Source organism: Somniosus microcephalus, chromosome 2 (assembly GCF_052327205.1).
Source record: "Somniosus microcephalus isolate GS21.2 chromosome 2, FLI_Smic_1.0, whole genome shotgun sequence".
Lineage (NCBI taxonomy): Eukaryota > Metazoa > Chordata > Chondrichthyes > Squaliformes > Somniosidae > Somniosus > Somniosus microcephalus.
This window is the reverse complement of record NC_140988.1, coordinates 337684305-337697045: the sequence shown is the minus strand read 5'-3', so window position 1 is coordinate 337697045 and position 12741 is coordinate 337684305. Positions and strand designations below refer to the sequence as shown.

Here is a 12741-nt window from a genome sequence, read left to right as displayed (position 1 = left end):
CATTTTATTACAGTACTGAGGGAATGCTGCACTTTCAAATGAGATATTAAAATGAGGCCCTGTCTGCCTGCTCAGGTGTACGTACAAATGCCTCCTGCCCTACAGCCCTCTGAGATCTCTGTGTTCCTCCAACTCTGGCCTCTTGTGCATCGCCCAATTCCTTTGTCCCACCATTGGTGGCCGTGCCTTCAGCCGTCAAGGCTCTAAGCTCTGCAATTCCCTTCCAAAATCCCTCCACCTCGCTTTCATCCTTTAAGATGCTCCTTAAAACCTAGCTCTTTGTCCAAACTTTTGGTCATCTCTCCTAATGTCTCTTTCCAACTAGGCCAAAGCTAGGTGTCAATTTTTGTCTGACTATGCTCCTGTGAAGCACCTTGTATAACATTAATAAAGGTGCTATATAAATGCAAGTTGTTGCTGTCCGTTCAGGCCTTTACGCCCAATATACACCCCACAGGTTTAGTATCTGCACAGCCCAAACTGCTTCAAAACTTGTACACACGTAACATTAAGGCCCCAGCTTCGAGTTGGAACAAAGCTGAGTAAATGGGTGTTGAAATATAGTTTTCAAAATGACTTGTTTTTTCCCTTCCCCACTTTGTTCAGTATCAAGTACAGTGGTTTTATGACTGGATCTCTGTAGTCGGAAGTTACCTCTTGAATTGAGAACACCAGGAGTTCCTTTCAGTGTAATGTAGGTGGTTAATGACACCTCATTGCAGTACTCCACTAATTATTTAGGGTATTTCACAGGAAATGTAGAATATATTGGTGTTTCCAACCTTTTCATCACCTTGTTGAATTTTAGCAAGAGCTTGCAGTTTGAGTTATTTAGAGATGAATATAGCAGCCGCTTAATTAAATCACTTTTCTTACAGGGACTTTTCTACACTGGGCAGCTCCTGCTGTTCACTATGTTCCATCTCATTAGTTACTGCTGCAGGACAACAAGAAATGGCTTTGACAAACAACATTTCTGTTTGTCCAACAGGTATTAAACCATTGAGCTTGCAGTTGGAAACTGCCAAACTGCAATCTGTAGTGTAAGTCTTTTGTATCTTGAAATCGCTCTGCTTGAATGTAAGTTGCATTCCCAAAGTGTACAACCATCTTAGAGAATGACAGCGTAACGTGTCATTTTTAAAAAGTTAAATGCTGCTTTGCATTTTTTTTAAATCTCACCCAGGGTGGGGAAAGAAATTGAATGTTACGTTATCCCTTCTACCTGCATGCCTGCTCTTCCTCAAGACCGTGAATTTTTGTTGTAATGTGGTTTCACAGGCAGCAGTTCTTTTGATACCTCAGCCCAAGTAGTTACTTGTGTGAGCCTAGGTGGTTAAATGTTAATGGGATTGAGAGCTGAGCTTGATCCTGTCATCTACACATGCACAGTTCCAGCAAGGGTCACTGGATATTGATCAGGAATGAGAGCCCAGACTGATTGTTCAGTCATTGGATAGTTCTCCAACTTAATTATATCCAACACAATATAAGAAAGAAAGAGAGAGAATTTGCATTTATATAGCACCTTTCACTACCTCGGTACGTCCCAAAGCGCTTTACTGACGATGAAATACTGTTGTGATGGATAAAATGCGACAGCCACTTTGTGTACAGCAAGGTCCCATAAACAGCAATGGGGTAATGACCAAATAATCGGTTACAGTGATGTTGGTTGAGGGATAATTATTGGCCAGGATACCGAGAGAACTGGCTAGTGTATATGGATCTGATTTGTATGTCATTTTAAGTTTGTTGAATAAGTGGCATCTGTTTTGAAAATTTTCCAACACCATTTAAAAAAATTTGCTGTGTTTTTTGAACTATTTGGCATGTTTTTTCTTTATAATGGTACAAAAAACATTTTACGACAAGATTTTCAGTTCAGGCTGCAAATTCACATTCATGATTTTCCAGAGTTTAGTAGTTCTGATGTGGTCAGCCCAGTTTGAAGTTACGATCTTTCTGTTTGTAATGGAATCATTCAAAAGTTATATTCTAGGTAAATTTAAATTACAACTTGGTACCTTTTTGGTCTGTGTGACTCAGTACAATAACACACGGTGAACAATTGGGAGGGAGAGAGTATTTTTTAAGCATTAGATTCCTTGTCATCCTGTATTATTATAATAGTAGATAGGGAATTGATGTGTAATGTCATTGTTCGAAAACAATGTGATATTTAGTGCACGCCAGAAACTGTTAGTGTGGGGAGGAGACACGGTGGTGGTGGTGGGGGGGGACCATCTACAAAAATGAAAACTGACCCTGGCTTGGGGATATTGCAGCCAGTGGAGCACAGATATTGGTCCAGGGTACAATAGGGGCTGGTGCCTCGTGCATCCTGTGGGGCGGGAGATAACTGGCCACAGCTGACACAGGCAGCCGGCGCTAAATTCTGTTCTAAAAAAATAAATTTTTTAATGGGCTGCCATTTTGTGTTGGAATTGTGGCCAATGGACCCAGCAGAGGGGAACCGCTGAGAGACGGAAGATATGAGTGTTGTCAGTGATAGGAGGCTGTAATTACATCATGACAGGCAGGGAAATTGTACATATTGTTAGCTGGAATTTTCCCATTAGAAAGTTTAAGTACTTTTTTTTAATGTTAAATGTTGACATAAAAAGTGAATCAATGCGCAAGATTTTTATGTGTAGTTCATTTTTGATTTAAATGCCTTCCTTAAAAGCAGAGGCAACACTTGTAAAAAAAAAAAGCCATCTTCCAGATATATTCTTTTAAAATGATCCCTTTCTGTTTGTTGGGAGTAATTCTTATTTAGACTCTGGCACATTTCGGATCTGAAAGAAGCCTGGTCAGCGGCAAGCTCAGCAGTGAGCAGTTGTGCAGGCAGAACTGAGATTACAGCCCCTCGTTTTCAAGAACTGCTAATCAGTCCATAATCCAATACCAAGCCGAGGGACTAGTGTTGTCATTTTCTCCCTGTTTCCAGTGTGTTTTAAACTGTTATTTTTAGTGAGCAGATTTTCTCCCAAGATGTTTTCAGACAGTATATTAAATTTATGTTTTAAATGTTCTCTCTATTAAAATTGACATAAAGAGTAGTTTGTTAACTGTTTAAGTTACTGTTCTAACCCGAGTTGTTTTTAGCACTGTAATGGGAGCTTCAAATTCTGAACTGGCTGGTCCATCTCTCTGCCTGAGACTTTAATGGAGGCTGGTAGCACCTGGCTAGATACCTGCTCTAGATGGCTCAACCTGTCTGAAACAGAGAAAATCTATTGCTGTGATCAGGGTCTAGCTACTGACTATTTTGTTTTTAAAGTATGTGGAGCCATAAAAACATTACAGTATTTAAATTAAACTCCTGAATTAGGTTGATATACAATCTTCTCTAGAAGTGTTCCTTTAAGATTTTTAATGGACCACAAATTATAGGGAAATACTTAGTGGAATTCTTAATGGTATTTTCAAGGTATTTCGCGTACTTTTTTTTGGCTGTCTGACACCAATCCTAGTTAAGAGGGCGAGTCAGAAACCTGCTCTCGAGTTACTGCCAATACTTTCCTGAAAATTAACATTGAAAAATGCACAAGAGCAGCATGGGACAATACTTCCGTCCTTGTGGGGAAACACCCTGTGATCGCGTGAGTGAGGTCCAAAACTTGGTGGCTGGGGTATATCTCAGTGCCTTGTGGTTCTGCATATTGTTACAGTGCTGTTACTCTGACCCTGCCTCACATTTCTTTACTGAATACAATCAAAATGTTGGCAGGAAATAACATTTCAAGAAGCAGTTATGAAAAGTTGAGAGATAGAACTCTCCACGAAGTGAAACTGGGGATAGAAAAAAATTACAGTTCAGTTAATGCTAAAAGAATCTGGGACCTTCAGTGTCTGTATTGATCTGCTACTTGGTGAACCATGCGGGGGACATATTTAGTATTTCTGAGCTATGTTTATATTTTTAAAAATCAGGGTTGATTCCTTTTTACTTATGTGGAATTGTTGTTGTAGTGTGGTTTCTTTAAACCCAGTTTGTGGATGGAAATTGTAGGTTAAGTGCTTATGGCAGATTAGCCTTATCCTAAGCTCCTCTTCGGAAATTTCAAAAAAGGTTGTCTCGCACACCGTCTTGTAGCCTTGGAAGTTTCTAGCCATTTAAAATGATTTTTCTTTGCTAAACATTTAGCATTTTTGTGACACTAAGAATAATGTTGAAACAACAACAACCTACATCTCATTTAATTAAGATGGTATGATGTGTTGGCATGAACTGCCTTGTCTTGTGACACTGATGTAAAAAACAAAGGCTGTGATGGTTACTGGTGAGAATCATAACCCACCAATCTATATGCCCATCTATATGTACTTGTACAAAGTTAGTTACTTGGTCTCTTGTGCTCTGAAAATTATTTTTGATTTGGGATTTGATTCTTGTTTCAAAAGTGTTTGCTAGTTTTACTGAAGTGAACTGAAACATCTTTAACTCCATAGTAATCTCATGTAAAACTTTTTTTCTGTTTAAAAAAAAAAAAAAAAAAAATTCTGTGTGGTTTCTGCATAATTTCCTGGCCTAGATGGCAAATAGGTGATCATGTCTCCAGGTCTCTGCTAATTCAGCTCTTAATCAGTTATTAAAGGGGCCACAAGACCGCTTGGTTAACTTACTCTGTTTCTTTTTCATCCTTTGATAGCTGATTGCCCCACACCCACTCAGTACTACATTCTGATAATCCTGCATGGATCAAAGTGTGTATTTATTAACCGAATTGAGAGTTTAATTAACGCTTTAAAGATCTGAGAATTGAACCAAAAAGTTTTATGAGAGAGTAATGTGTGGAGATTTCTGCCCTCTATTTAGAAAGAACTTGCATTTATATAGCACCTTTCATAACCTCAGGATGTCCCAAAGTGTTTTACAGCCAGTTAAGTACTTTGACCAACACAGATCAGGGAAATCGGTCAGTCTTAGTGCAGGCAGTGATGGGACTTTGCAATTGGTTTCAGTGGCTCTCGACAATGTAGCTGGGAGGGGATATAAATTGGTCGCAGTTCCTATTCTTGATTGCTATCCTGTTGAAAAGTACATTTGTATGGGACATAGAAACATAGAAGATAGGAGCAGGAGTAGGCCATTCGGCCCCTCGCTCCTGCTCCGCCATTCAATGAGATCATGGCTGATCATCCAAATTCAGTACCCTGTCCCTGCCTTCTCCCCATATCCCTTGATCCCTTTAGCTTTAAGAAATATATCTAACTCCTTCTTGAATATATTTAATGAATTCGCCTCCACTGCCTTCTGTGGTAGAGAATTCCACAGGTTCACCACTCTCTGGGTGAAGTAATTCCTCCTCATCTCAGTCCTAAATGGCTTACTCCTTAGACTGACCCCTGGTTCTGGATTCCCCCGCCATCGGGAACATCCTTCCTGCATCTAGTCTGTCTAGTCCTGTTAGAATTTTATAAGTTTCAATGAGATCCCCTCTCATTCTTCTAAACTCCAGCGCGTATAAGCCTAATCGATCCAATCTCTCCTCATATGTCATTCCTGCCAACCCAGTTATCAGGGACCTACTGGGACAGGAATAGACTGTCCAATAACCTGACAACATTCGATGTCTAAATTGATGCACGAAGAGGACTGCTGGTCCCAGTTAACGTGTACTTTAAAAAAAAAAAAAGTCACCCTTTTCAGACAAGTGGGTAACGTTTTTAATTCTAATTGTGATATAATAGTTGTAATATGTAATGCCTGTGTGAGTTCCTTCAGATTTTGTCAGTAACTCCCTAATGGTTGACGGCACAGCCCATTATGATCCTGAGCGGAAAGCCCTGTGTTCAATCTCTGGTCTGTGCTCGGTTGGCGGTTTTACAGTTGGCCTGTAGTGCTCGTAGGAAAGGGAGGTGAAAAGTTAGACATGGGTTCCACTCCTTTTTGCAATCAAGTGACTTTTACTAGAAAATGCACATGAAGAGGTTGACTTAGATGAGAACAGGATTGTGCATAGCTGCGATGACCTCCACGGTCAAATGGCCTGTCAATACTCTCTCAGATGAGTCACTGGAGGGCTGATGGTGCCTGTGGAATCATACCCCAACAAGAATCTGCCTTCAGGAGAGAGGAGGAGGAGGAAATGGGGAGGGGTGAAAGAGATGAGATTTTGGCAGTTGTGGAAAAATGTGCACACTCAGCAGGGGAGTAATTCAGTACTTCGCAGCTCCATATGTCTTGGCTGAGTCCTTTGTCTAACTCCTGGTATTTGTATTCAGGTTGATCTAACTGGGGCTTAAGTTGAACTAGAGAATAGAACTTTCACTTGATCATTCAATTGGAGGAGCTCTTTCTATATCAGATTTGTCACACTGGAGGAAAGTTGCTTTTTCCTCTCGGTACTTTTATCTCTGAGGATCAAACCTATATTAACCAGGATTACCAATGGTCCTTCCTGAATGGAAATAACTAGTTGGGAATTTTACCCAACCATTTTAAACAGTAACAAAGTTGGAGTTCTTTTTTTGCAATGTTAATCCTTTCTAATCACCTTAATGATGAAGCATGATGTGACCCTTCGTACAGAGGCCATACCGAGTCAGATTAGCCTTTCTGATCCATCTGTACACATGCTCCCATTGACAGGCCATTGGCGCGTGAGAGGTTGGAAAATTCAATCTTGACCCAAGCCAGTTGTATTTTCTTTGATCATTCATGTTCCTACTCCTGTTGATGTGAAAATTACCCTATTTTTCCGTTTCCAGCTTTCCTCTCCTGAAGGCAGTGACTTGTGCTGGGGTACACTTTTCCACTGGGCCATTGAGAAAGCTCGCATTCATTAAAAAAAAAGTGTAACAACTCAACTCCATCTGCTCCAATTATTGGAATGAGTTATATAATCCAGTTACAAGTAGGCTAGGGAGACCTGACAACTAGGGTGATTTCTCAAAATTGTATTTCTGTTAAATACACATTCAATGGATGACAAACTTCAAACGTGTATTATTGAACTAATCTGAGCTCCTCCAACATCCTAGTCTACTGCATCAGGAGCAAAGGGAAGGAAATTAGAAACAAAAAAAATGTACGAACAAGACTGGTGATCAAGTAGAAGTGCATGATTAGATAGTACATTTTGTAGCATCCACTGTAGGATTTTCTCTTTCAATTTTGTATGTGTGATTTTTCTCCCTGCTCCCTGTGGGGAAAGGCCTGGCTATTCTTGATACCTGCTTACAGCAAGCCAGCTGAGATTGGGAACTCAGATGAGTAAGTAATCAAATCTACATTCTGGCAGTATTATGCCCTAAATTGGCCACTTCGTAAATTTTTGTGATTAAACTTGAATTGGGTCTTAGCTTGGCTAACAAATAAAATTATCTTTAGTGTCCCATTTATATAACCTAACCACTTCCAGTGGAAGAGCCATGTGATGTGTGCCGATTTCGTGTTATTCTGAATCTACGCTGTTTATACGATGGCACATTTGGCAATAATGAAACAACTGCATCTCCAGTTACCACAGAGTGACATTTACAACTTTCTCATTGTAGCCTCAGTCTTTCTTCAACATGGGGTGGGAGGCTGCACAATTCAGCAAAGGCAGATCGTTGACCTGTGTGGTTACTGATGGTCAGCATCAAAATAGCAACACTGACGCAGACATATATCTTTACCGCTGACAGTATTTTGCTCATGGGATACCCAGTGAAACTACCTCCTGAGGAGGGTATCCGTGTCTATGCCAAATCTCAGAATTGTATCCAATGGCATCCTTAAATGAAGGGGCAGAAGAAGCAGGCATTTTCTGATGCACCTCTGTGAAGCACCTTGGGATATTGTTCTCTGTTAAAAGTGTTACATAAATGCAGTTTGTTGTAGTTGCAGTTAACCTATAGTTCTGAATCCCTATGACACTTTTTAATTGTTTTATCTATTTAGCCTGTTGTGTTTTTGTTTCACCAACCAGAATTTGTAAAATGTTCATTTTAATTCGGTAGGTTTATTAATGAGGATATTTCTTTTTAATGTGTTTGTAGTTGTGCCACTTGCCTGTCACTTTTTGTGACTTTTGCTTTTGCTCGCTCTTGTTTTATATCACTTTTGCCTTTTAATGGCAGGGATGGGAAAGTAGTATATCTTAACCTGGACAACCACATGTGCAGGAAGTGTCGTCAGCTGGAGGAGCTCGCGCTCTGGGTTTTGGAGCTTGAGCAGCAGCTGGCGTCACTGCGATGCAGCCGTGAGGCTGAGAGTTTCATGGATAGCGCGTATCAGGAGGTAGTCACCCCGCAGATAAAGAGTGTGCAGGCTCCAAAAAGGGCAGATTGGATATTAAATATTCCTGGTTATAAGGTGTTCAAGAAAGATAGGGAAGGAAAGGTAGGTGGTGTGGCAGTATTGGTTAAGGAGAATGCTACAGTGCTGGTGAAGGAGGATGTCCTGGAGGGGTCAAGGACAGAATCTATATAGCTAGAGTTAAGAAATAATAGAGGTGCCATTACACTACTGGGTGTATTCTATAGACCACCAAATACTGTAGTGGAAAAGATATGGAGGAGCAAATTTGCAGGGAAATTACAGAGAGGTGCAAGAACTATAGAGTAGTGATAATGGGGGACTTCAACTATCCTAATATAAACTGGGATCGTAATAGTGTTAAGGGCAGAGAGGGGGAAGAATTTCTGAAGTGTGTTCAGGAGAACTTTCTTGATCAGTATGTTTCCGGCCTGACCAGGGAGGAGGCATTGCTGGATTGATTCTGGGGAATGAGGTAGGTCAAGTGGAGCAAGTGTTAGTAGGTGAACATTTAGGGAACAGTGATCATAATATCATACGGTTTAGATTAGCTATGGAAAAGGACAGAGAGCAATCTAGAGTAAAAATGTTTAACTGAGGGAAGGCCAATTTCAGTGGGATGAGAATGGATCTGACCCGGGTAAACTGGAATCAAAGATTGGCAGGCAAAACTGTAGTGGAACAATGGGCTGCCTTTAAAGAGGAAATAGTTCGGGTGCATTCCCACGAGGGGGAAAGGCAGGGCAACTAAAATCTGAGCTCCCTGGATGACGAAAGAGATAGAGAATATGATGAAGCAGAAAAAGAGGGCGTATGACAGATGTCAGGTTACAAATACACCTGAGAATCAGGCTATATATAGAAAGGTCAGAGGAGAAGTGAAAAAGAAAATAAGAGGGCGAAAGAGAGGATATGAGAATAGAATGGCAGCCAACATAAAAGGTAATCCAACAGTCTTCTATAGGCATATAAATAGTAAAAGGGTAGTAAGAGGAGGGGTGGGGCCGATTAGGAACCAAAAAGGAAACCTATGCATGGAGGCAGAGGGTATAGCTGAGGTACTAAATGAGTACTTTGCATCTGTCTTCACCAATGAAGAGGATGCTGCCATAGACATAATGGAGGAGGTAGTAGAGACACTTGCTAGGATAAAAATTGATCAAGAGGTGGTATTGGAAAGGTTGGCTGTACTTAAAGTAGATAAATCACCAGGAGCGGATGGGATGCATCTTAAGATGCTGAGGGAATTGAGGGAGAAATCGCGGAGGTACTGGCCATAATATTCCAATCCTCCATAGATATGGGGGCGGTGCCAGAGGACTGGAGAATTGCAAATGTTACACCATTGTTCAAAAAAGGGTGTAAAGATAAACCCAGCAACTACAGGCCAGTCAGTTTAACTTCGGTAGTAGGGAAGCTTTTGGAAACAGTAATCAGGGACAAAATCAAGAATCACTTGGATAGGGGTGGATTAATTAAAGAAAGCCAGCATGGATTTGTTAAAGGCAAATCGTGTTTAACCAACTTGATCGAGTTTTTGATGAGGTAACAGAGGATTGATGAGGGCAATGCGGTTGACGTAGTGTACATGGATTTCCAAAAGGTGTTGGACAAAGTGCCAGCAAAGTTGAAGCCCATGGAATAAAAGGGATACAAAATTGGCTAAGTGACAGGAAACAGAGAGTAGTGGAATAAAATGGACAGTGGCAGCCTGGATACGAAATTGGCTAAGTGACAGGAAACAGAGAGTAGTGGTGAAAAGTTTGTTTTTCAGACTGGAGGAAGGTATACAGTCAGTGGTGGTCCCCAGGGGTTGGCACCCAGACCACTGTTTTTCTTGATGTATATTAATGACTTGGACGTGGGTGTACAGGGTACAATTTCAAAATTTGCAGATAACGCAAAACTTGGAAGTATAGTGTACAGTGAGGAGGATAGGTGATAGACTTCAAGAAGACATAGACAGGCTGGTGAAATGGGAAGACACGTGGCAGATGAAATTTAACGCAGAAAAGTGAGAAGTGATACATTTTGGTAGGCACAACGAGGAAAGGCAATATAAACTAATGGGTACAATTCTAAAGGGGGTGCATGAACAGAGAGACCTGGGGGTATATGTGCATAAATCGTTGAAGGTGGCAGAACAGGTTGAGAAAGCGGTTAAACAAGCATACGGGATCCTGGGCTTTATAAATAGAGGTGTATATATAGATAGTACAAAACCAAGGAAGTTATGATGAACCTTTATAAAACACTGTTTCGGCCTCAATTAGAGTATTTTGTCCCATTCTGGGCACTGCACTTTAGAAAGGATGTGAAGGCCTTAGAGAGGGTGCAGAAAAGATTTACGAGAATGATTCCAGGGATGAGGGACTTCAGTTACGTGGATAGACTAGAGAAGCTAGAGTTGTTCTCCTTGGAGCAGAGAAGGTTGAGAGGAGATGTTCCAAATCATGAGGGGTCTAGACAGAGTAGATGGAGAGAAACTGTTCCCATTGGCGGAAGGGTTGACAACCAGAGGACACAGATTTAAGGTGATTGGCAAAAGAACCAAAGGCGACATGAGGAAAAACTGTTTTACGCAGCGAGTGGTTAGGATCTGGAATGCACTGCCTGAAAGGGTGGTGGAGGCAGACTCAATCATGGCTTTTTAAAGGGAATTGGAAAAGGAAAAAAAAATTGCAGGGCTACGGGGAAAGGGCAGGGGAGTGGGACTAGCTGAAGTGCTCTTGCAGAGAGCTGGCATGGGCTCGACGGGCCGAATGGCCTCCTTCTGTGCTGTAACCATTCTATGATTGTTAAACTAATGCTGCATAAACTTCCTCTCTTTATCAAAATACACCTTTCAACAGGTAAATTATTTTATAAACTTGTCAAAGATGGCTGCAATAAACCTTGTATGATTTCAAAAACTGAATTCTAAAGTTCACTCTGGCACCTCTGTGCTGTTTGTATCAACAGACTGAAGAAGACCAAGACAATGAAGAAGAGAAAGATGAGGAGACCAAGGAGAAGGATGTCCCAGTGAAGTATGATGTCGGGGACATGGTGTGGTCCAAAGTATCTGGTTACCCTTGGTGGGCTTGCATGGTTTCTTCAGATCCCCTCTTGAGTACCCACACAAAAGTAAAAGGTATTTGAAACAATAGCTTTTTAAATATTGAATCGGTTGAAGCCATTCTAATTTGAACAATTTTATGCAGATGAGTAATTTTAAGGCACCTCTAAACTAATTAAGCGGTCTCTAACATTTAGAGCAAGAAACCAATAGAATCATTGTCCCCATTTTTAACAGTGACATGCTTGAATAGCTGGTTTAACTAAGAAGAGGTTGACAGAAATATCTGTGTCCATTTGCGTGTGCATTTTTCCTGCCATTCCAGACCTGGGCCCATTACTTCTACCTCCCTTATTCTTTCCTCTCCTGTCAGCTCCTCCTCCTGTTACCCAGTCATGCCTCCTTTCATTTTTCACCTCTCTGGTACTTTGCCCCAATCCCCCAATTCCTACCGCAACCCTTCACTATCCCTGGACCTTCTACTCTCCTGCTGCCATCCAAGGCTTGACCCCTTCTTGGATAAGCCCACAGCTACCCTCTGCCTCCTCTACATTCTGCGAAGGGTCCTTCGAGGCACATGCTGCCGCCTTGCGAGCAGCTACCCCAATTCTGCTATCCTCCTCCCTCGCTGTCCTTCCCATCTAGCTTGCTCGTTGAGGGCTAATCTTATCAACCTCCTTCCCGTCCCATTCATTCCTCCCACCACGATCATGTGGACTTTGCCAGCGGATCACGAATCACCGCCTCTCTCCGCACTTGGGATCAAGGCCCTTGCCAGCCAGGAAATTATTGTGGATGACTGTATCAACATCGTGGCCTGACAGAAACTTGGCCCGCTGGTGATGACACCTTCCCCCTTACTGAAGTCTCCCCGCATGTTTATACCTTCCACCAGTTGCCCTTACCATACCGCCGCAGTGGTGGCGTGGCCCGTATCAGCTTGGTATGTCCCCCCGCCATCTCCTCTGATACCTTCTTCTTTAAGCGCCTCATCTTGTTCATCGCCTCTCCAGTAAAATCCTCATTCTCTATCTTCCACCCAAGCTCCATGCCAAGTTTCTCGCCGATCTCCTCATGGTTTCCGCCCTGAGTTTCTGCACCGAGTGACTTCTCATCCTCGGTGATTTTGACGTCCACCTCGACTCGCCTTGCCCCCTCTTTTCTAAGTTTAATGCCCTCCTGTCCTCACTTAACCTCTCATAGAAACATAGCAGATAGGAGCAGGAGTAGGCCATTCGGCCCCTCGAGCCTGTTCCGCCATTCAATGCGATCATGGCTGATCATCAAATTCAGTACCCTGTCCCTGCCTTCTCCCCATATCCCTTGATCCCTTTAGCCTTATTAAGAAATATATCCAACTCCTTCTTGAATATATTTAATGAATTGGCCTCCACTGCCTTCTGTGGTAGAGAATTCCACAGGTTCACCA

General features: G+C 41.9%; 1 protein-coding gene across 9 annotated transcripts in view; it reads left to right on the top strand.

Moving 5' to 3' along the window:
* LOC147123631 (histone-lysine N-methyltransferase NSD2-like) overlaps nt 1-12741 on the top strand; it is a 101873-nt gene that overhangs the window by 12778 nt on the left and 76354 nt on the right. For all 9 annotated transcript variants that reach the window (XR_015074968.1, XR_015074966.1, XR_015074969.1 and 6 more), the window contains one exon: nt 11216-11387. Coding sequence is in view for 1 of the 9 variants with exons in the window: in XM_085975413.1 (XP_085831539.1) it covers nt 11216-11387 (172 nt within the window). In the remaining 8 variants the exon portion in view is untranslated. The remainder of the gene's footprint in view (nt 1-11215; nt 11388-12741) is intronic.